General features: G+C 40.3%; 1 protein-coding gene across 2 annotated transcripts; it reads right to left on the bottom strand.

Annotated features, from left to right (window-relative positions):
* Positions 1-65: 65 nt before the first annotated feature.
* Positions 66-27899, bottom strand: nrip1a (nuclear receptor interacting protein 1a). Of its 2 annotated transcripts, none has more exons than XM_056757259.1 (2): positions 27647-27899; positions 66-5345 (listed from the first exon to the last, which is right to left on the bottom strand). In XM_056757259.1, the coding sequence occupies exon 2, from the start codon at positions 4994-4996 to the stop codon at positions 1775-1777; it is 3222 nt and encodes a 1073-aa protein (XP_056613237.1). In that variant the 5' UTR covers positions 4997-5345; positions 27647-27899; the 3' UTR covers positions 66-1774. The 2 variants fall into 2 exon arrangements, with proteins under 2 accessions (XP_056613237.1, XP_056613239.1); XM_056757261.1 differs by lacking the exon at positions 27647-27899 and adding an exon at positions 9860-10313.
* Between the last annotated feature and the right edge of the window lie 37 nt (positions 27900-27936).

Genomic DNA, 27936 nt, shown 5'->3' with positions numbered 1-27936 from the left:
GAAAACAACTTAACAGCTTCCTACCGGCACTTCATGCGAGACAAAAAACAAATGCCTTATTCTGATTGTGCATTTCAAAACTTTATTCGAAATCTGTGCAAGTAAACACTCAAATGAAATGTATTTTTAGAAATAATGGTACACAGTAACACTCAAAATATGAGATATCGAAACAATATTTCAAAACCAACGTAAATTCAGTGTAATCCTTATCTGTACGTTAAGTACAGAACATGATTTTTTAACCTGTTGTAAAAATAAAACTGAGTAAAAACCAAATAACTCCATATGCACATTTGTTTCAAATGTTCAAACGTTTCTGTCCAGCGGTCTATTTCTCATGACAAACATACAGATCACATTTTATGTATTGGCTCCATGACAAAATATATATATATATATATTTATTTTAAGACTTTGAATTTCCCCATGTCCAGGAATACATAGGAACCTTCTCATGCATCTTCATGCAACAGGCAGCAGTGTACTCTTAAATATCTGACATAACACAAGATATTGCAGAACAGATTATCGCAGTTTTCATCAAGAGACACATGCAAAAGAAGGACAAAAATCATCCTCTAAAGTATGTACATATTCACATGGCATTTACTTTGAAGTCTCTTTAAGAAATTTCAAAACTAAAATGCTTTTCACTCATACAAAATAGCTGTCTTTCATAAAGATTATGCTATGTACATAAATATAGTTTTTAACGAGTCTTTAAGATTAATGAAAAATAACATGTAAGTATGTCGAACATAAGACTGGAAAACATCACATCAGCAAACATGTTTTGTGGGAACCAATGCGTTGTGATTGGCTTGATTTGTCTCAGGTCGATGCAACAATCTCTTGCATAATACAACAAACATCTTATGACACATGCTAATACCAAGACCTGTTCATAAATACACTTATACAAAACAGATGAGCAAAAAGCAGTCCATTGTAGTAACTTTTTTTGTTATATTCATTCGTTATATTATTCTAGTGTACTGTTAAAATCAACTGCTGTCTTGAAAGAGGTAAATGCTAAGAAAGAATAAAAGCACATTACAACAATGGGAAAGGGAGAGAGATAAATTAAAGAATACACACTTCACATACCATACACACTGTATATCAAGATGTTTTAATACTGATGGATTCTTATTCAAATATCTTTTTTATCTTTATCTGAAGAATACAGAAGCCGCACCTCTCTTTCAGAAAAGGCAACAGATCTTGTTTCTTTGAATGTTTGTAAAAATACTGTGACATTTCAAACCACCCTGCCACAAGTAACAATATACGTTTCTTTCTCCATCACCTTGTAAATGAAAGAATATTTACTTGCATATGCCGAGTCAAAATCTGTTTAAACATCATGTGCATCAGTGCATCATAATTTACCGCCTGAGGCCAAACGTCCACCCATGTGTGGAAAATGGAGTGGGAACTGATACTGTTAGAAATACACGAGGGCATATCTGTCACACACCTTTCATAGAAAGCGTTCTTTTCTGTTGTCGGGCAAAACTTGAGAAAGAAGAGACAGAAACTAGTGCTTTTAAGTATTCAAATGAACTTTGGTTTCATGGTCTTTGCCAACTAAATGAAATGTAATGAAAGTGGAAATGCAAGATGAATCAATTGAAACACAAAGTATCAATCATGGATTAAAAAAAGCACATTTCTAGTCCAAGCAAAGCTCGAAACGTTTCTTCAATGACCCGTTTAGCCGTGGAGAGTCACAACCTGTGTTTCATTGTAATTCTATGAAGTTCGAGTTTCAAAGTTCAAAGGCCCCAGTATCACCCAAGGACCCGTTTTTGACCTTTGTCTGAATTTGTCTTGTGTCGGCATCCAGCTCCTTTCCCTCTTTGACCAGATGTGCATTACTCCTCTGGAGCATATAGTACAAAATAGGGTTAGTCTTGGTAAACCTAGGCATTTCTGCATTATACTTTTGTGTTTGACCATCTCCATTAACCATCTTTGCTGGGACCTTCAAGTCATTTATCGAGGCATATTCGATTTTTGACCCTGATTTCTCCTGCAGTGTAACAGGGGGAGATTCAGGCATGTGGTTGCTTGCCCTTTTAAAAATCACATTGCTGGGGCTCAGGCTCCGGTGAAAGTTCTGAAGCTCACCTTCACTACATGGCTGCTCGAATGTATTCCCATTTAGCACATTATGTGATGGTGAACTGAATGTACCCCTTGGCTGAGACAATTCCTTTAAGCAGTTGTCTGAAAGTAGCAGCTGCTTTAGGACATTGAAACCCCTGTTTTCAGTAGACTCACGTGGTGGGAACCTAGCTGGTGGACTCTCTGCCTCTGGGAGACTGGATGGGTCACTGGCTTCTCGATCTCCAGCGACGGAAAAATTACTGTTGTCCTTTATCCTACTTGAACGTTCTAAGTACCCATCTTGTTGACTTGTAGAGTGGTCTTCCGGTTCTTTTGAAAGTTTTCGCTTCTTTGGGATTGTTGGTCCCTGGATTTCAAGTGATTCTTCTTTAATATAACCCTTGTTTAGGTCGTCTACCTTGTTTGCCGGAAGGGTTCTGTTAGGCCGCTTTTTTAAGAGATTACACAGAATGCCATCTCTGGGGGTAGCCTCTGGGGACAGTGGTTCCTGCTTGATGTATCCTGGAGAAAGATAACTGGTGCTTTTTTTAGGCTCTACTACAAAGTTCTGAGATTGCTTTGATATTTTGTTACTGTCAAAATATCCTTCTTCTGCTTGATCATATTCCACAGGTTCAGTTTTAATGGAAATGTCTAAAGAAGGTCCATTTGTAGCATATTGGCCTAATGCCTGATTTGTCTGTTTATCTATAGAATTGTTCCTAGCGTGATCTCTTTTTCGTTTACTGCCTAACTTTTCTTTCTGAGGCGCGTTCCCTAAAAGAAGCTGTAGAACTGTACGCCTTTCAAGCAGATTCTCGATCTCCGAGACATGCTGAGCTGAAGTTTTTGCCTTGGCCTCATCCCATAACGGGTGCTGTGGGCTCTGAATTGGTGCGGTGAGTCGCTCCAGTAAAGTTATAGGATGGTTAACTTTCAGTTCTTGGTTCATGAGTTTGATCGGGGGTAAAGGTGGCTGTACTGGAGGAGAAATGGTTGGGTTTTGTTTTCCACAATGAGCTAAATTCTGTAACAATTTACTAGCACTAAAGGCAGGTTCTTTAATTTCACTTGAAGGTTGTTTGGTTTTACAAAGATCCAAGGGGGCAGACTGGGAATGAGGAGATCCATAAACTGTATACGGAGATACACTGCTGTTAGAGTCTCTGCTTTGGGCAAACGTTGGCAAGAGTTTGGGACTTCTACAATTCATTCCACAGTGTGAGTTAAGTTCACTAGTATCCTTACAACTAGTTGTACTGAAGACACTTTGGCTACTTGTTGATGGACTGGTGACATTTGGGATTACAGATCGCAGCATATCTGGATTATCCAGACCTTTGTTTACTCTATCGTTATTTTTGTGATCCAACAGCAACTGTAAGAGAGTGACCTTATGATGTGGTTTCATCTCTGCACAAGCATCCACCTCTCTGTGATCCATCGCTACTTTAAAAGGTAGTGTATCGGGCATCCATCTGTTTAATGAACATTCTGGGACCCTTTCCAGTGCAGGTGAGGAGGAAGTAGATACAGGTGTTTGAACATGTGTTCTGGTCTTCAGAGACAGGTCAATCGGAGAGCAACTGGAGTAGATGCTCTCAGCATCACTGCTGTCTTTTGTGAAACTGCTGTCAGGGTTTGAGTGCTCGCTGTCTGAAAAAAGAGGAGAGCTTCGAGTTCCAAAGGTGCTGAGGTCATCTTTCAAGTGACCCTGGCCATTAATTCGTTGTGATGTGTTGTGACTGTTGAGAAGTTGAAGGAGGAGACTGCTGCAGTTCTGTGATGGTCTGCCCGGTTTCTCAAAAGGTCGACGCTCTCTTAAGCGATGACCTGTCCTCATGGATCCTTCTGCCCTTCTTTGCCCCAATCCTAGGCTTGGGCTCTGTCTGCTTGAGCTTGTTGACATTTGTGATGCTATTCCATTCTGAGTGTGTAAGAGGCTTAGACCATGAGCCTGGCTGGAAGTGGTTAGTTGCTTTTTATCATAGTTTTGCTGTGTGGCCATGGCTGAAAGTCTTTCACTGGCTAGTCGTCCAGAGAGTTGGGCTTTTAGGGCATGCTCTCTTGAGTACTGCTGCAGGTGAGCTTCACTGGAGAGCAAAAGAGCAAGCTGACTGCAGGCCACACTTGGTTTGGGTGATGGAGCAGGACTTGATCTGATATTTACAAGGTTTGCCACAGCTTTGAGGCGTTCAGTACAAGAAAGAGATTCTGGGGATGGGGAAGGTGTACTACTCTTTAGAGCTTTCGGGGATTCAGAAAAACTTTCTTGGCTAGACCGTCTACGTTGATAAGGCACACTGTTGCTATGATTCGTCACTTTGCTTTTGTTAACTAACCCTTTGAGGTGGCTTGAAGCAGGTCTGTGGCACGCCCTGTGATCTTGCGGAGCCTTGCTTATCTGACAAGAGGTGTCTTGTGGCCTCAAGCCTTGGATAATCTGCTGTGGCAGGGTCACGTTTTGAAGTCGAGAACTGAAAGATTGCAGCAAACTGGCTAGCAGTGTACTTTCTCCTTTATCCTGAGAGGATCCATTTTGACCACTGTGACGGTCTTCATTTTGCCCATTGAGCGCAGCAGGAGGTGCTGACCTCCTTAGACTCTCGCTGTCAGTCCAGGCCTCCGAGTTGAGTAGACGAGCCTTTCTGAGGTGCTGCGAGGCTCCACAGTGGGAAATTGTCCGGTTCGGTTCCTGTTGAGTGCTATGATTGGACTGGGCATGCCCTCTCCCCTCCTTATTCCTCTGCTCCTGGTTGCCACTCTGTGTTGCTGTGGCACCCTGTCCTCCTGCTACCTGATGCATGAGTAAGCCTTCCAGATATGTTAATACAGCAGAATCCTGGTGTGTTTCAGGGCCAGGCTCTTCCCCATGAGTCATGTTCAATACTATAGTCTCTTGTATGGTTGGCCACCACAATAGAGGGGAAAATTGTTCGGTTACTTTCTGCCAAAAGACTTCACAGTTTTTAGCTTCCAAACCGTGTTTCTTAGGAAATGAAAGGGCCTAATTTATTTTCACAAGCCATTCCCCCTTTCAGGAGGCGAAAGCTAAGTAAGACTGTTGGAAAAAATCATATCTGCCACTGTTAAGAAGTATACAGGATCATTATGAAGTCAGCCTTGTGGAATTCCATGGGACGGGATGTGTGACCCAAAGCTCCTGGACTGTGAGTTAAAACACAGTATGCATCCAGTAATTCTATCCACAGGGCCCTTTGGTGGTAACTCTGCAGAAAAGAGAGAAAGGTGGCATTAAAACAATGAAGTCACATTCTCATACAACAATGCAGAGTTGTAAAATACACGATCTGTAGCATTAAAGCTTTTATATGTCGATACATTTTAAACATAAAAAATACTGTCCACAGAACTGCCAGTTCAGAATGAAATAAATTTTTAGTCAACCAAAGATGGCAAACACTGTTAGGCTAGGTGTTTGATATTGATTTGAGCATTAAAATCCATTAGTGAATTCTCGTTTATTTAACTTTTATATTTAATATTCAAAGGAAACATAAATACATTGCTGTACGTTGTTTTTAAAGAAAGCTATTGAGACACCTGCGCTTTCTCTCTCTCTCTTTCTCTCCAGTTTGTGTCAGCACCTGGAGACAGAACACCCACATGCTGCACCCAAAGTCCTTCACTTCTATGTTACGACTGTTGCTCTTACTACATTATCTCAAAATATACCACCTCTGGATCACACAGTGCCATTGGCTTTGTGGAATGACACATTTTATCGTGTATGCGTCAGCCTGCTAAAACAATGTACTCAACACAAGTTTTTTCCTCACTGAGACACAGTAAAAGTCACATACGAGTTTCTCTATGCAGTAGTACCAGCACACTTTACCAGAAAACTGCACATTATTTTAAATGGAATTGCAAGTACTTAATAATAGACTACACACACACAGCTGACCTTGTCCTCGCTCTGGTGTCAAAGTGAAGGTCAGTGGCTACGGTTGATTTACTCTGCTGATAATTGGCTCCTCTGGTCGTACTACTTTGCTGGGACTGACAATGGGAGGATGCTAAAAAATGACCATATAAAGATGTTGGTCACAGCCGTGTTCGTTAGTTTCTACAACACTACATTAGTAAGACTATTATCTTCTAGCTGCATTGATAGAGAACCGACTCAACATACATACTTGTAGCATTTGGGTATAACATCACGTTATGCATTTCTTTATCCTGTATTGATTTAATGTTGTATTTTGCATATAGGTGAAGTTATTGAAATTGAAAATAGTCCGTAAATAGATAACTCGAGCCCTACTAGTAAACATGTAGATCACTCTTTTTTGTTAAAAAAAAGTGTTACCAAAATGTTAAATGTTTTATTATTTGTAAGATTACATTAGATAAAAGCTTTTGAATAATGAATACATTTAATGCGAACGTATAATCGTACATTATTGTACACACTGACAGCAAAGGTTGTGGGGGGTAAATTACGGTATCAGAAGCAGATTTCCCAGGCCACGTCTCAGACAATGTAATGCATTTACATGTACATGAACATAAACAATTACTTTAACACATGTATCTTTTCTTCAAGAACATGTCTGCTATCTCATGTTAACTATAGAAGACATAAGAAAGCACTGAAGCCTGCACAAAATGTATTTATTAAAGTATTTTTTTTAAATATCTAAACATTAAGATAAAATTAGTACAAAAAAAAACAATTAGGATCAAATTAAGATTTTATAATCTATTTAAAGTGACAGTTCACCCAAAAATATTAACACACCAAATTTGTGACGGTAACAAATTAATTATATTGTATAGACACAAAGCCATTGCAAGTAAATTGATACCGCCGTTGTTCAGTTCCCAACATTCTTCAAAATATCTTCTTTTGTGTTCTGCATAAGAAAGTCATACAGGTTTGAAATTACAAGATGGAGTGAGTAAATTATGACTGAATTCTCTCTTTTGGGTGAACGATCACTTTAATACATTTAGTAACTTTTTACACAAAACCTTGTAACAATAAAAAGTCAATTTCTGACAGCAGCATGTGTCTGAACAACAGCATTAGCAGGGATTATATTATTTTAGTATTTACTTAAACACGGGTCTGTCTTCTTCTCAGGATTTTGTCGTCACAAGATTATCACCATCAGTGCAGACTGAAGACACTCCTGAATAAGTAACTCCAGGAGAAAAAAGACTGGCCTGATATAAATGGAGAGACTTTGATATCTAGAGTGGATCCTTCATTTCTCAACTGCGAGGTAGAAGATTAATTGACCCCACAAAAAAATACCAGATCATAAATTACATCCACAGTCCAGAAACTGTAATCCATTTAGGCTATTTAAAATGCATGATGAGGCAAAAGGAGTGAAACCTGCTGCATGCCCCGTTCAATGTCAAGGTCAAACTCACTCCGCCGAGGATATTTGAGTTGATTCAACAGCTGGCGTCCATACAAAGCATTAGGTCTTAATAAAAAGCGACAAACCTGCCCTTGCAATGTATGTTCAAACTCAGCGTCTGCCATGCTGTTTCGGTGATGGTCTCGGTGTAAAAGAAACTTTGGAGATGGTTGGACTACAGTTCCACACAATCACTGCTGTGTCATTGTTATCGGCTAGTCACACACAACGGCACACTGATACGTGAAACTGTAACAACAACACATTCCTAAGATAGCGTTGGGTAACTCAGTCAACCAGGGCCACGCACCACTCCAACTAGGTCACTGTGACCTACTTCCAAACAAGCATAATGGGCATCACACATTGACGTTTCCCAGCTGGGGCACACCCCTTAGTTAGGGCATTGCCAAGCAGAATCAACGAATCCTAGTAAAAGCACAAGGTTGACCCACATTAAGATGGGGTGCCCTTTCACATGAGCAAGCACAGGGAGATGCCAGTATGTTTTAAGCAGGCCAAGGGAACCCCAAGTGGACAGAAATAAATGGCGATCTCTGCGTCCAACATCCACTCAAAACATAATTCCAGAGTACTGCCACCAACGATGGTAATGACCACAGGCTTGTAGATTCATGACGGTGACAAAATGTTAACGGGAACGCTTAGAGAAGACAAGGAAGGTTCATCTTCAACTCAGGAATAGCATGTATCTTTGTCTACGGTCGGCAAAACAAATGGCATACCGAGGTATTTCTGAGTGTGCTAAAGGCTGCCAAGGAAAAATGTAATTACTGCTCACGACAAGGAAACGGGAACAAACTAAATATTTGTACTCTTAATTGACTGTTGTAAATGGCCCAGTTTCCGGGATTGAAAATTACTTTGGGAACGTCAGCATGGGAATCGGTCCACAGTACACCCATAAAGCAGACCAAGATAATAGCTGAAGAATAGTACATTAGGAGAATATTTAAGCATAAATGAAAATTGTGTTTACTTGCCTTAAATTTCAGTCACACAAAGCTTTCGTATGGCTTTAAAATGAGAAAACCCATAAGCTTAGACATGAAGGTGAGTTAATGAAAGAATTTTCATTTTTGGGTGAGGCTCAGGTCAATTCTTTAACTAAAAGACAAAGTTGTGAAATTAGTTGAGGTTTATATACAAAAATCGATTTGCATTGAAGAAATTCAGTGACAACACAGCAAAAGTCAATTACCCTAACTCTACAGATCATGTTCATCAGAGTTTTTTCCAGCCACTACGTATAAAACACGGTCCAAGTACAACACATCTATTGCCAGTATTACAACTATACTATACTATACTCAATGATTGAGTCACGGAAATATCCAAATGAGGGGAAAGCAAGTATGATGGAGTGCCTTAGGGGTCAGCATGTGTGTCATGACCCTCACATTATATGCTTGTGTCATCAGAGATAACCAAGTAATGTCCTCAACCCAAACAGACAGCTTCCCCTTTTCCAGGATGTGATGTCATTTAAAGTTACTGGCAATACATAGTATATTTTAGGCGCTGTGTGTTTATCTTACACTACTATAAAAACTAAATGACGTGTTGACTTTGATTGGGCTAAACTTTTAATTCGTCATCCATTCACATTTTTTATAACGCAATCAATAATTAATGTTTGTCTCTGTGATTTTATCATTGTGATTGTTTTTCTATCATAAAAACCTTACGCTGTGACTGACATCTTTTAAAGGCATAGTTCACCCAAAAATATAAATTCTGTCATCATTTACTAACCCTATTGTCATTTCAAACCCCTACGACTTTCTTTCTCAAAAGAAGATATTTTGAAAAAAGTTGGTAACCGAACAACGCTGGTATCCATCGACTTCTACTGTACGGACAAAAATCCAATGCGAGCCAATGGGTACATGTTACCAACTTCGTTTGTGTTCTGCAGAAGAAAGAAAGTCATACAGGTTTGAAATGACAACAGGGTGATTAAAAAAAGGACATTTTTGGCTCACTTTAACATCAAGATAAAGTGGAAAGAATTCAGCCAGTCATGTGATCTCTCTCGTAAAGTGATGTCAGCTCCCGTTAGGCAACTATCTAGCTATAAAATAAATGCAATTCTTTACATCTTTTATTATATTACTGACGTTTTTAATACTGTTACTTGTACTATTCAAGTGTTTCGCTTTTCATTAGTGCTCTTTTAAAGTCAACAATATAAAACTTCAAAATGCAGCGTTTCATACCATTTAAAAGAATGACCATCTTATAAGTATAATATACGAAGTAAATACAAAAACAATACAACTTTACAGCAAAAATGCTGTATGCTGATATATAATATACAATCTTACCTTCTTACGAAGCTGTGACACCAAGAACAGGTACAATGTAGTAATCAATTTGCTCTGCAGGCTGTAAGGCTCTGACTGAATACTAATACACCTCAATAGCATCCTGCCCCTTTTCTCCCTTACTCTCTCTCTCTCTCTCTCTCTCTCACTCTCTCTCTCTCTCTCTCTCTCTCTCTGAAAGTCTCTCTATCGCGCTTCTTTTCTTCGGGGTTAACACCCTTCAGTGCCCTAGTCTGACCAGCAAAGGAGGGGGCAGCGCCTTGTCCTCTAGCCAGATAACCAAGGCCACTAATCAAGCGTGCGCGCACCAGGTTAGAGGATTAGAGGTTCGCTTGGAGCGACTCGGCTAAGTGCGCGAGCAACAAGGTCGCCATTAAACGTGTAGTAACCCTGTGGCTGGTCTCTCTCGCTCTCTCTATTTCCCTCCCACATGCTCACCCCCTCTAACACACTCTCGCGGCACCGCAGCCACACCGCTAGCTCACACAAAACAGACACGCAAACGCTCGAGCGTAGCCTCTTAATACACCCTCACGTACTCTCACGTACACGCCCACAGACGGGCCCACTCTCTGCTGTACGGGGATAATTCATCATATTTTACAATGACGTCTTTCTAACTCAGCTGAGTGATATTGCATCTTGGCAGCGTGACAAGAACGAAGCACGGCCCCTCCGACAGCCTGTGTTTTCTGGCATACACAGCCACACACTCGCTTGTATAGTATGAATGTGTGTGGTTGTTTGTGTGTGAATTGGAGCAGAGACGGGTTGTGGGTCTGTGACGGCTGAAAGAGCAAAACTGAGATGCATCAGCAAGCCAGACCTTACAGAATTTCTGCTCTTTTTCTTCTTTTTCTTAAAGGAGGAAAGTCTACCCAATGGCTGGCCGGTGTGCAGCAAATGATCTGGAGAGAAAGGGCTCATTTGGATCATTAGTTTCGCTGCACATACGCCGCGAGATTTTTAAGGCGCTGACATGAAGAAACATACAGTCATTAGCCTAGTGCCTTTAAATCCCAGATGCGGTTTTAGTATGTACACATATACAATCATGTTTCGCTTGTGCTTCATTCGATGGGGCCTAAAAATGCACCTGGACTGAGCGTTTAAATCGAAAGCTCATCGACGCTGATGTGGTCTTCGATATATTGTGCAACCCATCATGCAGTCAAAGGTGAAATTTCGAAGTGCTATTTAAACAGGTCTCTTAAACACACCCCCTTCTTTAACTGGTCATCGAGTGGATAACCCCGCCCCCAAACTCGGTTGAGTCAATATATACAGCATGCAAGGTAAATAGAGGTGAAAAACATAAATCAGACAGAGCGGAAATATAGCAAATCCAATGTCTGCTGTATATAATTATATACCTCACCCAGGACACCATTATGTCCATAATGAGCATCATTAGGAGCTCAGCAGAAGAAATATGACATGTAAATGAGAACCCAACTAAAAGCTAAACAACCCACAGGAAATCACTGCCTCACATTTTGATGTTTTCGACAGGCCGGAGATTAACGCAACGTGCGCGTCTGTGTGTTTGCGAGGATGCGGTGCCATTAGTCTACCCTTGACACACTGACATCAAGCCGCTGTCATGTGACACTCTGTCATTGGCCACCTGGAAGATCCTCCACCTTCTCACGACCTCATCCTCTAGTGACCCGAGGCTCTGGGCCCGGCCCGTCAAGCCCCTCCCTCGGCTCCCCCCGCCGCGGGAAGGTCGAACGGGTCACAGTGTCCTCATCTGTAATCCACTGCCATTCGTCAGCAGTTGAGGCCGGAGGAGGCAGCCTCGCTACGAGGGGAGAATGCCCAATTAGGCAGCTGTCACACAAAGCAGAGGCTGCAGAAAGAGAGAGAGAAGGCCAGGGGAAAAATCTTCCCCTCCTGTTTGTGGAGAGGACAAGCAGCTGCGGGTGCCAATTACAGTGATATGTTAACCATTTCCACCCTAGAGCAAAGGGAGAAGGGAACCAGGCACTCTCAACCCCTACTTTGTCTCCCGGTGGAATTCCACTGGTGGGGTCGGTGTTTACCACCGCTGTCACATTTGGCTGAGAAACTTGACAAAAATTATAGCACCTCCACTGGTAAAAGTGTCGAGATGGAAATCCTAACCTCATATTTCTTTCAGCTGTGTACGTTTGCGTTCCTCACTGTTAATAATATATCAATGCATTCTGTAACACTTTCAAGTAAGGATGTATACAAGCCACGAAATATTCAAGTGCAGAGATGTAACAGCAAGGGAATATCAGGAAAATACAGTAATTGCATTTAGTACATTTTGCAGTAGACAGAAATGGGTCTGCCCAAATGTGTCAAAATAAAAGTCATACAACTTTAATAAAGATAGTGAATATTAATTTAATCAAATCAATAATATATTATAATTGTTTGGATCAAATAATTTAATGTAACCCATTCTTTCACAATGTACCATCCAATAATGATGGTAATTGGAAGCACTTCTAAAGCCTGTTGCTATGGTTACCTCCTCAGGCTTACACTGCTCCTGTTTGTAAACATCCATTTAGCAGCAGGGGACAATACATTAGAGCCCTGTAAAATGGTGCTTATATAATATGTGAAAATAAACTGCTTCCTATGTTTAACTTTAAAACATTTAAACGTTTTTCTTGTGAATTTCTTTGGGGGTTTCAAGGCTTAAAAGTAAAATCTATGATCATTTTCTCACCCTCAAGTTGTTCTAAACCAGTAAAAAAACTTATCACAGATATTTGGAAAAATGTTACCAACTGACATCTCTGGGACATCATTGCCTAGTAGTAGGGAAGTAGTAGGGAAAATAATTATATAGCTTTTTAATTTTTGGGTGAACTATCCTTTTAATTAGACGGGTCAGACCCTCTCCTTAAAAGTCTATCCCATGCGCCAAAACCACCACGCCGGGTTATCTCCTAGTTAAAACCAAAAAGAGATAACACAGCTGTGAGTCTTCATCAATCCAAAGAGACCCAAGGGGATCATTGTCTCGTACCTCAGAGACCTCAGGTTGCTCTTTTTTTACATGTCACAATCTCCTCTTGTTTCTCATGCCCTAGAAAGAGCAGGCAAGCACAGTTACCGAACGCTACAAGTTTAATCAGAGATGAATGAGGCACTGGAAGGCAGCAGGAGCTGACTCCAGGCTGAATAATCACTCCGTTTCTTAATTAAATGATTGAAGAAAAGCCAGCACATTAAAGGGAAGACAGTGCCTGGGTCTCCTGCCTTTTCCCAAGATGAGAGAGAAGTTATTAACACACTAAAGTCTTTGCAGTCATCAGAGCCAAATGCATGAATCGAGGGGAAGAGGGCGAGAGATTTCAAGGATGTGACAGATTACGATAGTGTTGAATCCTTAAAGGCAAAGTACACAAAGCTCCAACTCATAAAACTGAAGAAAAATTGGCCAAATTATGAAGCTTCGAAATATAAATATATAGACATTAGGCAACAGCCAGCCTGCTCTTTTTACATTAGTACTGGCCTTTAAAGAACACATAACAATTGACCGCTGATACTAATGTGAAAACAACTCTAAACCACCAAACCAAGCCGTTCCATTTTAAAACTATACGTGACCATGTGTTTCATATAAAAACATGTCAACACACCATAATAAACACTCATAGTAGGCACATCTTAGTCATTTTTTATTTTCATAAGCATAAATACACAAATCTCTGTCTGCTTTTCGAGAGATTGTGGTCATATTTCTAAAGAACCAGCAATTTAGCAAATATACACCCTTGTTGTGTTTTGATAAGTTCAAACGGAGTGAAAGTTAAAACCTGCTTAGTGAAACTGACTGATGATGGCATCCTGACATATGACAAAAGTACGCTTCCCTTCTCTTTGTGTTCCCTTCTCCAGGGAAATCGAAGACATCTTCTTCATGCGTAAACAGTTTTATTTTGTGAAAGTCTCCCTTGAGGCTGCTTATGTAAGTCAAATCCAAAACAACTTGATGTATTTTAAAATCCATAGACTACAATGAAACGGTAATAATATCATAAGTCTGACTAGTGCACACTTACAAAATACCTTTCTTTGACGTACCATGAAGTAAATAAAATAGTCTATCAATAAACATAGTCATGGAGGTGCAAGGTATGCTAAATAGTGACCCACTTAATACCTCAAGTTATAAAAATTATAAGACCATGTTTTATATTTTAACTTAATTGTTTTAACCAAATTGACTTAGGGTGCATTTAAGCTATAAGGATTTCTTCATCACGTATGTTTCCTTGGCGTCGAACCCACAACCTTTGCGCTGCTAACGCAACGCTCTACCAACAGAACTACAGGAACACCAAACAAATTTTTTTCTTATCGCCATAATAACCAGTAAAATGAAATGTGCAGCGAACGCCCCTTGAGCATTTGGTTTAGGTCTCTACAGCACATGAGCTCTTTGTGTACCTCCAACGGTCCCTTCTGTGTTCCTGGCCTGCTCTTTGTTACTGTGGTCCGTTCCCAAAAGAGCTGACAGTACACTTTCCATCAGTTTGACTTAAATAATAATAAGCACTTTTGAAGGACTTGAAAAAGACAAAAGTAATGAACGCAACTCGGGGTGCGGTAATAGTTGTCCTGACACAGACGGATGGACATGGCCAAGCCTGTCAGTCCTGCAATCGCTAATGAGCAGAAATGAAGTGGGATTAAAAACTTAATGGCGGGGTGATAACTGTGCGAGTCTCACAGCCACACGAGTCAGCAAACTTTTAACAGGACTGTCTCTTTAAAAGCAACGTTTACATTGATGCTCTATCGCCTTGGCCTCATTTCTGATTTGTCATGTATTTGTTTAATTATGAAGTTTCAAACAGTATCAGAAATATTATCGAACTATGGCATTTACTTTGTCATGTCAATCTACCAACAATTCTTTGGCATTAAAGGAGCAGCAAGTATGGAAAAAGGTAGTAAGGCTTTTAAGCAAGTGGGCGAGAAAATAAAAAGTGTTTCATTTTTAAAAAACTATTCCTGACATACGCAATTTCTTAATCAAAATAACAGCTTCTGTTTTTTCCGTCGGAAAAGGTACCAGTTCGCCATCTCAATATTCTGAGTGCTTCGTACGCATCAAATAAAAGCCGTTTAAAGGCCCGGAACAGGGCAGAATTTAAAGGTGCATTAATTTTTGAGCCCGGTTCGAGATAACTGATACTAAAGTCAAATAAAACCCCCACGACGTGACAAACGGCCCTACCGAGAGGCAGCCAAAGAACAGCATGTCTCAAGTTGTCGGCAAATGGAAAAGATGAGTAAAAACGCTTGAGCAAATGAGGCCCTGGCTGTACTCACACAGAGCAAAGTGAACTGTTTACTCAGAGCACACAAGGGAAGATGACTTTTACTGAAACCTCATCTTCCTTCCCTTCCCCCACACTCTCTCTCTCTCTCTTTCTGTAACACGCACTCTTTTTCCCTCTCTTTCTGTAGTGAGTGAATGTCAGAGGGTGAGCTCGCGTGACCTTGAGTCGCGTCAGAAGCACAGCGAGGGTCGTGCTGCCTGCAGGCGTCCTTGAAATGCATCTGCAAGACAAAAATCCCTTCACGCTACAGTGATAGATATCTCAAATATCCTGCCTTTCTCCGACGGCTGCTTGCGTTATCAATTCCTTTGACGAAAATTTCATAGAGGCTGTGTACCTCTAAACTCACGCCAGAGCCGAAACGCGCGGTTATCTGCTCGTCTGGCCAAAGATACGATTTGCAATATGAAGGCAGTGCTTCAACTAAGACAATAATTCTCAACCTGGGGTACATCTGACCCAAAGGGGACTATGGTTTTGCAGATAGTATGATGTAAATATAATGGCTGTCAAGTAAAATAAGTGTTATATAAAGTAAACAAGAGGACACTTTAAAATGAGATTGTTTTTGGTAACATTAGTTAATGTTTGCTAATGTATTAACTATTGTTAACATATACAACCCTATTGAAAAGTGTTACTGTCAACAAAACAGTATGTGAATATAAAGATTTATAGTTTTGTGTTTTTTAATCCACAGTTTATTGGTATTGGTTTAACAAATGACAGAAATGCAATTTAATATACATAACTATGTCTTCAGAGGTGTATAAAGACCTTACATAATGAAGCGTTATGTTTTATTCCCTTAGAATGAGCTTTTTATATCTTCATACACCACCGGTCAACCTCATCAATACATGCCGCTAAATTTCATACACTGGACCTTTAAGTAATATTAAAATATAAAAAAGTCAAATAAACACACATTTAGCTTTACGATGATGCTACAAAAAATATTAGGGACACCTATTTAATAGATGAAATAGTCAACCATAAAAGGAGATCAGATTGCTGATGCCCACTGCTATAGTGTAACACTAACTGAAACATGATGCCACGCTATGCTTTGCAATCACGTAAAATGTACACCCTTTTACGTAATTACACACCGCCTGGCATGGCACGAACGCAACTGCATTAACACTTCGTAGATGTGCACCGAAAATAGGGGCCCTTTTCCGGGAGGTCAAAAACAGGGTTGATACAGGCAGAATTTTTACGACGTGAACGATGACAGCTTCTCAGAGACCCGGGCCCCCTTCCGAGGAAGTAGAATTGACCCCCTCGGAAGATGAAACCCTACACCCTGCCAACCGCGGCCACGCTGGTGCCCAGCTGTTCTTGTCGTGCACTTGGTTTTTGGTTTAACCTCGAGAGGGTGATCAGGAGGGGATGGAATCCACTGTTGATCTTCATCCCCGTCCGGTATGGCTAAAAACATGTTGGCAGATATCTTTTCTGAAAATACTACGCATTTAGGTTGGCTTGCGAAGGCTCTGCTTACTAAACTCTTATAATTATGCATTTGGAAGACACTTCTCAACGACGTTGGATGGAAAGGATACGTTGTCACTTCATGCACTTACTGGGAATCTAACCCACAACCTTGGCGTCACGTTCTACGCATTTGAGCTACAAGAATGCCAGAACTCAGCGGGGTGCTCGCACACATTTAACTTTGACAACACTTAAGTGCAGGTACACTGTGAAAGATGTGAAAAATGTAGCTTGTTAATGTAAAAACTGGCCAAGGCATTAAAAAGAATCATTGTTGTTAAAGTGATAGTTACCCCAAAAATTGAAATTCTGTTATCGTTTACTCACCCCTTGTCATTTTAAACAAGTATAACATTCTTTTACAGAACACAAAAGAAGATACTTCGGAGTATGTTATTAACCGGCACCCATTCACTTGCATTGGCTTTGTGTCCACGCAATAGATGCGAATGGATGCCGGCGCCATTCGGTTACCAGCTTTCTTTAAAATATCTTCTTTTGTTTTCTGCAGAAAAAGAAAGTCATACAGGTTTGAAATGACAACAGAATGAGTAAATGTTGACCATTTTTTTCATTTTATGGTGAACTATCCCTTTAAGACGAGAACACCTCATGCAGCTTTTAGAGAACAGAGCAGAGGTATTCATTTCTCATGTGGCAATGTGCTGAAGAAATGCCAAGGGGGCTGATAAGAACCGAGACGAGGTGACCCTGAGATCAGAGGTTATGTTCATGGATAAAAAAGCAAGGCCGATTGGCAAGTCTGTCTACTCCTGTAAGCCCAAGCACAACACAGGCCATAAGAAGTGAGCAGAGAGAGATCTTTTTTACGATATAAGCGAACATGAAAGATTCATGAAATGGCATGCTCTTTAAAAATCTTAATAGTCAAATAAAAAGTGCATAAAAATTGCTCCAATATTCACAATGTTATATTACCTGTATGCATATTGTGAATATTTAATATATTGCATAGCCCTAGAGATCGATTCACACTGCAGATATTCATGATTTACAACAATATTTATATTTCTAATAAGCAAAACCTTCCTGATTTCCACAAGAACAAATTCCACTCAAAGCGCTGGAAACTTAGTTTATGGGACCTTGTTCTCCGCTGGTGAAAATAGGTCACAAAGTATTGCACTTTTTAAACTGGACAAAAAAAAGTTCAACACAGTTTTATCACATAACTCAGCAGAGACCACCTTCATTAACCCCAGCGCAGAGAGATCAAGCTCTCATATTGCCAGATGTGCTTTCGAGCTCTTATCAGGCGGCATGTATGTGAGACAGGCTGATCTTAATTAAATACAGCTCCTATCCAAAGGCTATGCGGCACATTCGTTTTTACTCACTTCGCGGCTGCCTTCTCTATTCAGGGAGGAGATTATTTCAGCGGCTAATGGCGAAGGACTTTAAAAATCCCTTGCCTTATTAAGTAACATATTGTGCCTCATGCTATCTTAAGCAAATGGTTTCGCTGAAACAAGCTAGAATTCGAGGCGGAGACCTAACACCACAGCGCTGGTCGTGACAGGTTACCCCGAATCAGTTCTGCATGTTGATTTACTTGTTAGGAAGCAAATGGTGCTTGTTGCATTTCTCAATTTGCAGTCGACAACATTAGCATCTCTTGACACGTGACCATAAATTAAACTTGTGTTAGTATTTACTCGCTCTTGTTCCAAATCTGTATGAATTTCGGTGAAAAGTAGAACACAAAAGAATTTCTGAATTATGCTTTTTATCCATAAACAAAAGTGGATGGGAAAACTGACTGTTGTTTATGCGTGCCAGAAAGTCATAGGTTTGGCATGTCAGGAGTGAGTAAATAATGAGAGAAAAATGAAAAAATAAATTGGGGGGAAACTATGTTTCGTGGAAACATTAGCTTATTAGCTTATCCTTAGTGTTGTTAAGCCAACTATCATTTTTACTGAAGTACCATGGTTAAACGGTTATGTTGGCTAACTTGCTAATAGTTACATTTGCTAACACTGTCAACAAAAGCCTGAGGTTACTACTGTACAAGTAACTCCAGAAACTATGCTACTTCGGAGGAAAGGGATATACTGGCTCTATGTAAATAACAAGCTAGTGTAAAAATAGACTTTTGTGCGCTGGAAAATGTTCTTGTGCTGGCCTTCGTGTGCTTTGTGCCTTTCACATACCTTCCAGCCTGCGAACCGCCCGCCGAACCCTCGCCCGACCTTCAGCCGAGAGAGAAGCAAACATGGTTGACCCGCTACTAAACTTTCCCGGCTGGATGATAAGCGCTTGTTTAATTATATTCATCTACATGGATCTGACATTGTTCCAGGATGATGTCAGAGCTCAGCAAGGTTAGCAGGGCTGAAAGTGGATGGGAATGTTTTAAAGCCACCCACTGCAGCACTTTGCAGGCAGCAACTTTATTTTCTGCTTTGCTCCACGAGCACAGAGGGCAGCTTCACTATCCGCTGTTATCAAGGGCATGCAAGGGCATCTGCCGAACGCAAGCAAAGTGGCTGAGATAGTTCCGAGCGATTTCTTTAAAGAGAAATAAATGTCACTAAGACTTGAAATATGACTAGCTGTGTTTGCTAATAACGTAACAATACTGTCTGTGAAAAGAAAGTCTTTTTACTTGCCTTTAAGTAGCAAACAGCATTTTTGTTGAAAGTTTGAAATCCAAAAGTAAAAAAAAATCACAATATCGATAAAATGAAACGTCAGATGTCTTTTGGGTATCTACATGAAGGACATATGCATGTCTTCATGACAACAACCGGCACTGTGAAGTGATCACTCAAAGGCAGGTCAATTCCCTTTGATAGATAGGTTTACATGTGCGTACACCTCAGGGGGAAGAGTGCGCAGGGGCGCTATAAAACATCTTTAATGGCTGAACCGGGTGCTGGCCCAGTCTTCATCTCATTTACAGGCAAGTTGGATGTTTTATCACCTTCAGCTCTCCTTGCTAGCCTTGCCGCCCACACCAAGCAAGCAAACGGATGAGCAGACCCGAGCGCGAATTATATCATTGCCCTTATTTACGCCATTCAAACGTTTTCAGATCATCTGTAATCTCCTTATAATCAGCGAGGTCAAACCAAAAAAAGTGCATATCATTTCAAAGAGCAGGCCGGCTGAATCAGACACGTCTAGCTACGAGTGTCAGGCGCTATCTGCGGTTGCATAAGCAAAAAATTGGCACATAAAAGCTCAAAATTGTCAAGACTGCTGTGCATAATGAGGGTTAACTGAACCGAGACTGAAATTGGGTCACCGCAGTAGACCCAAGTCATGGTCTGGTTTGCACGGGTCAAGGCGACGCTTATCAAAAGGGTATTAAGGTCGTAACTGTCATTTTAGATTAACGCAAATCTCCCTGGATTCGCTTTGAAAACAGACTGATTTGCCTGCAAGTGCACTCTCGGAGCAAGTTAACCCACTATACCCAACCCACGCTGCTTGTGAGATCGCACTGGACTAAGATTTTGTGTCTTTACGTCGACATCTAGATGAAAAAGCCTATAGACAGATTGAACAATAAGGTTGTGCTATCAGCAAGATTTAACAATGCAACACGTAGCTTCTATTTCATGCACTTTGGCCCAAATAATTCCACCATAGCTTAGCAGTTCTGATATTGTGTTCCAGTTCCTTTCTGCTGATGCCACAAATGAACGCAGCACTCTGCAAAAAAAGTTACCATGAAGTCTGAGGTACAAACATCAGCCATTAAAGTTTTCAGTGGCAGGGTTTAAAAAGACCTTTCTTGTAATGACGCTGTGGGATAGGTGTTGGTTGGATACATCATAATTTTTCTGCCTTAGGCTCAAGGCATTCTGGTATCTGGCCTCTCATCATGCAAGCCAGTGTGATACACATTAAAAAAACGGGGTAGAAATCACTAGGGCTGGGCAATATATCAAATGTTGGATATTATCATGATAATGGTGGTGCTGATTATATAGAATTACAGAATACAATATTGTCGAAAATGAAGATTAATGTGCCAAGATGGCACTTGTAGACCCTCCCCCTTTAGGTCTCTCAAGTAGCGCATACATAGTTTGACAAAACATACAGAATCATGTTTTTAGGGGAGAAAATAAATTCCCAAATCCCTTCTAATTATTTTAGAGCAAAAGCAAAAATATATATCAAGCATCGTTAAAATTAAAAAAGATATTAAGATATCATATTGTAGGTATAGACCATTTTGGAAAACTTGCCGGTCCAATGCTTGTCCAGAAGAACTTCCTGTTTCAGTTTTTTAACATGTTTTCAGTTGAAAATACAGCCAACAGAACATTTGTAACCAAATCAAAATGTAAGGCAAGTAAAATCTACTAAATAAAATTGTATCTAGAAGTGCTTCTTGACCGGTGTTTACATCCTACTATGTGGTCAATATAGCCCAGCCTCGTAACCACCATAAACACAAAAGAATACCCCCTATCCTCACAAATATTCATATTTGGACTGCCCAACTTTGAATGGTATGTAAATATTTGTAAAAATGGCAGACATGCATAAATCTGCTAAAAATAAGATTTAGACATCAAATCTAATGCTTAAGACGCAAGACACAAAACCCCCACAAAAAATAATGATCATGCTTTTCATCCCAATTATCTTACAAAAGGAAAGTTGTTTGCTTTGACAGTCTAACATAAAGCTTTCTTCCCAAAGCCTTGTTTTTCCCTGGGCTTTAGTTCATAATTAACCCAAATCACTGGCCAGGGAAAGATCATGTGTCCTGACCTGACAAAACAGCTTATTAAACCATGCTTGACCTTGGTGACTCTTAAAGTGGGTGTCAACCTTGAACTTCAGATGACACACCACCGTCAAACACCCTTAATTCACTCAACACAACCGGCAGGATCAGGTTTCGGGCCTCATTATTGGAGAAGCCCACTAACAAAACACAAATGAACAGTAAAGTGCTGTTCCAAATCAGCCTGCATGATTATTATCTCAGCCTAGTGGGAAACAATCTGGCCCTCTGGGTCAGGTCCGAGGCCGCACGCAAGGGCAATGATATTTCAACGGTTTGACCAGGACACGGTTGCAGCTTCCAAGGTCTCGCCAAGCCGCTCACTTTAATATGCACCGCTTGGGGGAAGGGTAACGAATGTTCAGATTTAGCGGCGATGACTATCAAATGAAAAAAACATCTGCTCCTCTGGATGAGGTGACACTTTTTGTTCAAAGAGCGGGGGCGGCAATAAAACCTTTAACAAAACAAAACGAAAAGCACAAATGACCGAAACAAAAAGACTACACCTCAATAGCAAAGCAAGAATTAACATATCAAAGTGGCACAGTACTGTAATGTTTACCCAGCTGTCCCTGGTCTTTCCAACACGGCGGATTCCTTCCACAGTCCAAACATGGAGGGCAACCAGACTATGGCAAAGAAAACGTACAAGCAGAACTCAACAAAAACGCATCCCCCAGGTAACAGCATGAACTGCACACCCGCTACGTGTTATAGAGTGGCGAAAGCTGTTGCCCGGTAACAGATTAGCCTAGTTTATGCTTTAGTACTGTGGATCCTTTGGCCACTGCCACTTGCTCTCGGCCAAAGGTCTTTCCAACGCTAAATAGGCCTCGACCATGAACTGACTGGCTCTTAAAATATAGACAAAAACATGTCTGCGGTTTACATAACACCATATCAGAACCATATAAACACATTAGTTCTGTAACCCATGTTTGAAAAGGCAATAAGAACCACAGGGCTGGTTTCCTGGAAACACAAGCACTTTTTGTAGATCTACATTCTTTTTTTATAGCAGCCTGCTCATGAAAACAAAACCATCTCTGCTGCCGATACTTTTTACTTTATTTATTCATTTAAACCCCTTCACTGCTATGGACATGTATAATATCTCATCTCATGAGATTTTTTGAGAAGAATTAACTTCCAAACACTTCCAGACTTAAATGGATAGCTTACCTAAAATCCCCCTTGTGTCGTAACAAACCTGAATTACATTCTTTCTTCTGCAGAACACAAACGAAGATATTTTGAAGAACGTTGGTAACCAAACAACACTGGACGCCAGTGACTTTCACTGTATGGACAGAAAAACACTGAGACCCTTCTCAAAATATCTTCTTTTGTGTTCCACAGATGACTACACAATCTTCATTTTTGATTGAACAATCCCTTTTAAATAAAGACCTCTTGAACTAAAGGAGAGCCCTGAGCTATATCTAGGGTCCAGAAAAAGATTTTGAGATAAGCTATTTTGACTTGGGCTGACAAGCAATCGACTTAAGAGAACACCCTTGGAATCACAAAGCAACATGTTACAAACCACTCTGAACACCTGGCAAATACCCAGAATGTCCAAGCACAATAATAGGCAGTTTTGCACAGACAAATACCACTTAAATTTTCTGTAGAAACAGTGAAGACTTAGTTTTTCTTTCAATCTTGTCTACTGTAATCTGTGTCAATTTTAGCAACAACAGCCATGGTCCTTGACACTAAAATGAGTGTGTAATACTAGAATATATTGAATGTCTTTAATAATATTCTTCTTTAGACTGATCGAACACAGTGTTCCCTTGGCCATATTAGGTTAATTCGCTTCCTGTGGAGTCTCATTTTGTAAAACAGAGATTGTCCGTTAGGAAAAAATCCAAACTTGTCTGTCATGATTCAACATCTACAAAGGACAATACTCTGCAATACAAACAGACAGGATTTACATTTTAAAACTATGACACCACAATGTTTTTCTCTCTGTGATATAGACTAGCCGCAAATGAAATATTTGAAATTAACTCCTAAGAAACACATTGAAGCTCTAAGTTCACGCTGTGCATCATTGTCCTGATGTGTGCATCATCGAGCTGTCCTTGTCTCTTAGAGCAGATTGTTCTAACTTCAGACCTATTGAACTTGGTACACAAAATGCAGACTGAAAAATCACCAGTGGCTCCACATGGCTCCTTCGAAACCTCAGCGCACCTGACAGAAACTGTCAGACACAGGTCTCGACCACAAAGACAATGGGATGGAGACCCAACAGTGTGCTCGCTTGCCATGATCCTAAAATGTGGTTACAGTGATTCTGCCTAACCTCGTTTCACGTTCCTCTCAGCGTGGCGATAAATCCATTACCTCTGCCTCACGTCCACTGCACAAACTGCTATCCCCTCTCGCCATATATCAATCTCCTCAGTCATTCATAAATTCAAAAAATCCCCTTTTAGTTAATTGCAGGGACAATTTAATTTCTAAAAAAGCCCCTGAACACCAAGTTTAATGAAGTAGGAATATGTCTGCCACCGAACACGCCGCTCTGGCTGGTGTGAGTGGATGAACAGTGAAGGATGCTTGCATTAGAGGCATATAATTATGTGAGGGTGAGGCACTTCACAGCCTCGGCTTATTGTAGCAGACACAATGCCCTTGCCTGAGCTCTGTAGGCTCCAGAAAGGACATGCAACTAAGAAGTTGTGAAGGACAATTCCCCCTAATAGGGAATCACTGCGGCGGCCTTGGACTCCGAATTCTCTGCTCGACAGGGGACATGCATCAATCCGTCAACCCAGCCACAGACAGCCCTGTAACCTTCAAAAGTCTCGGGATTGGTGAGGAATGATTGGCATTCGAGTGTGCCACTTTTCTCAGTGGACTTTGCTTCATATTACCAAAGGTAGTTAAATTAAGACACCATTGAATAACAGTCTTAAGTCCAATTTAACCATCGCCCCTACTGTGTCCTCTCAAGCCTTCAATTATGCTGATCCTACCGCACAGTGACCTGCAGGAACCTTTATCCCTACAGCCATTAAAGCTGTCTAGAGACGTGCTGATCGGCTGGTACAGTATGATCGGTCTGGCTGATATATATTTGAAATGATCAGCTGGACTATTCTTATTCATAGTTGATCTGAAAACTACATAAATTGTAAGTTCATATGTGATATTTAGGAGGATCTACTGACAGAAATGCAATATAATACACATGACTATGTCTTCAGAGGTTTATTAAGATCTTACATAATGAAGCGTTATGTTTTTATTACCTCAGAATGAGCTGTTTCTATCTACATTACATACACCGCGGGTATCCTTACATGGAATTTGTCATGTTGTTTCTACAGTAGCCCTAAACGGACAAACTGCTCTACAGAACGCATTTCGTAAAAACGTTGTCTCCTTCGGCAAAGATACGAAAACGTGATGACATCTTTTTCCTGTGTCAGCCACCATAGTGCTTCGAAAGGAAAAGGTAAAGTGAGCCGTTGGTTGCAATACGCAACGCACTGCTAGAAAATCTTTTTCAATTCTTTGTTACAAATTCAGACAGTAATCAAAATACAGATTTTCCTAAACAAATTTGATCAATTTTTGTTCCAAAATGGCTAAAAACTTCCAATTTCATTGGCATGTTTTGTAGGCAGGTTGTCCACTAGTCAACAGTTCTACTCTTATACTAAAACAAATTAGTTGCTTTTCATATCTAATTCAGCCGTTTCCTTCTCTAATGTGACCATTCTTAGCCAACAAAAGCTGCAAAGTACACCAAACTGTATGTTTACGCCAATATGGCAATGCAATGAACATCTTAAGGATCTCAACTAAGTGTTAACACAAAGTTAAGAATAGCGGGCACATGTGCCATAAATCGCATACCTAATATTGGTCTACTCTATAAAAACATCACTGATACACATCGCTCGCCTTGCTCTGACATTTCTATTCTACAGATGGAAAAATCATTTCTGTGGTGCACTGCTGACAGATGAGCTGGCACACCGAGACATGATTTAAGATGCTTCTTTTCCTCTTGCCCTCCACTTTTGCTTACGCCATTAGTTTAATACAAGACTCTTTGCTTGCATTTGTCTTTTTTTACCACCCCTCCCTCCACGGACAAACACGAGCCAATTTAAGAGCCGCTGTAAATGTCTTCTTAAAAGCTGCTGCAGTGCTGAGATCTCTGGTAGCGTGCTATCATTGATCCCTGATGTTTACAAGATCACGTTCAGCCGGTCGTCTCCTCAACAAGCCGTTGCTTGCGTCTGCACCTCTCCTCCTGATTTATCTGACCCCGATCTGAGAGTGCACGGGCTGTAATTTTTTTGCAAACTATGAATAATGTACTTCAATCTCCATTATGGCCAATCAATTATAGGTTATGATTGAGGGGCGTGGTGACCTCCTGTCCAGTAGATGAACCTGGCATTATCCTATGAACAATGAACCCCTTCGATCCGCAGAGACACACACACACACACACACAAACATATCACATTTTTACTCCATCCTTCCATTTCCTCATCCTGCTTTTTTTTCTAAATGGCCTTTACCGTTCCGCCCTGTGCAAAACGGCAGGAGTATTACGGTCTCCCTCTGTCAACTGCCTACTCCGAAATGGTCAAAGTCCAGTTACCAGAGATTCGTGATTCAATTTGTAATATGATAAACTGGGAGGGTAATAATATTACAGAACAAAGGCAACAGAGCAGGAGTTTGCAAACCTCTATGCGGGACTATGTGAACATTTGGGCTGGTGACTAAATACAGAAAAGACAAATTTGCTCTAAAAGCAGAAACCTTCAGTTTGACTTCTTCAGTTGAACACTCTCTAAAGTGTCTCTTCAATGGGTATATTCATAACTAACAGCAATGTTAAATTTAACAATAAGTAATGTTATATGAACTCACTTTCAAATACAGAAAACATGACTCAAAACTGATTCGATACACAAATAATATCATTAAGTAGTCGAGATATGAATTTTTACTACTTCTCTGACATTATTGTTTACAAAAGCTTATTTCACAGCTATTTAAGAAGACATATTTTATAAAACAAACCCCACAAGTTTGGAAAGAACATTTTGAAGTAATGGCTGTGGGTAGTAAGCTTTGTGGTTTAAATGTCAACGTGATCTTAAGCAAGCCGTTCCTCCCTAAATACAAACATCTGAAACTTTTCAGATCAGAAGAAACAAAGACCTGATGTAGAGAGATAACACTTTTGATTCAGTTACTCTTTACAAAAACATCAACATTTACACAGCTGACCGTATTAATATCGTACTAAAGTCAAATACAGTGTTCTTGCAGATCATAAAATACAATAGAGTATTTCATTCAATACTCCAAACTATCCAAGTAAATAAGAAATATCTATTATGACATACTCACGAGTCACCTGAGAACTATAAAGTTAGGATCCTGTTGTTAAACACATAAAATGTTAAAAGGTAACAACGGCCCAAAGTATTATATGTAATAATAATCCAACACTGTTGTGTTCGATCATCATGAAGAAATGCTCAATAAATAAATCTGACCATATAATAATGCTTTTCTTGTAAACTGAACATATTACGTATAAAATTCCCACGTTGAATTTACAGCAAGTGAAATGCTTATTTCTCGAAAAAATATTTCAGAGCACTTTAAAGACCTCACACAAGCATTTGAAGAGTCTCTGTTAGACTAAACATAAACTATGAGGTAAGCAAAGTGTTACAGTCGTTCTGTATTCACAGTCACGTTTGTAATGTCTCCACAGTGCTTAGCTGTACTAAACGCAGACACAAATGCACAGTTTTATCATTTATTATCATGCATATTATGTTCTTATATAGGATCATTGTGAAAATTGTGTTTGCCACTACTACTGTCATTTTGTTGTCATATTATATGATCACATGCATCAAATAAAACAACCCACATATTTGTGCAAGCCTGCTTGTAAACATTCAGAGGATAAAAACCAAGAAGCCACAAAATGGAAACGTCAGCTCCCACCACCCCATCACCAACGTGTGACATACATAACCCTCTGCCTACTTTATATACGCACAAGCCGCTACACAATAAAATGCATTGCGGATTCAGCCTTCACTGCCGGAACGTTCATACGATAAATCATTATTACAACTGAAAATTGATTTTGAGATACAGACTCACCTGTTCAGATGCTGAAACGAGAGATTCCCGTTGAAAATTATGCTGCATTCAGGAACTAGTCGGACACATGCACGCGATATTCTCTGAACGATCAATTCGGTTGTAATAAAACGGAAGAGAGAACGGGGCTGGCGAGGTCTATTCCCCACATGTGCCGTATCTACTGCTTCTGAGTCCCGCAGTCAGTCGATTGACTGAATTGTTTATTCAAGGGATCCCCGGCACTCTGCATTGCCATGTTCACTCCTCCTACCCTCAGCGTGGACGCTCGACCGATTCCTCGAACGAAT

This window comes from Triplophysa dalaica, chromosome 9 (assembly GCF_015846415.1).
Source record: "Triplophysa dalaica isolate WHDGS20190420 chromosome 9, ASM1584641v1, whole genome shotgun sequence".
NCBI lineage: Eukaryota > Metazoa > Chordata > Actinopteri > Cypriniformes > Nemacheilidae > Triplophysa > Triplophysa dalaica.
The sequence above is the reverse complement of the archived record's forward strand: the minus strand, read 5'-3'. Positions and strand labels throughout refer to the sequence as shown.

Bases quoted from the DNA above. Each gene is read 5' to 3' on its own strand.
- nrip1a (XM_056757259.1), bottom strand. From the start codon at position 4,996: ATGACTCATGGGGAAGAGCCTGGCCCTGAAACACACCAGGATTCTGCT.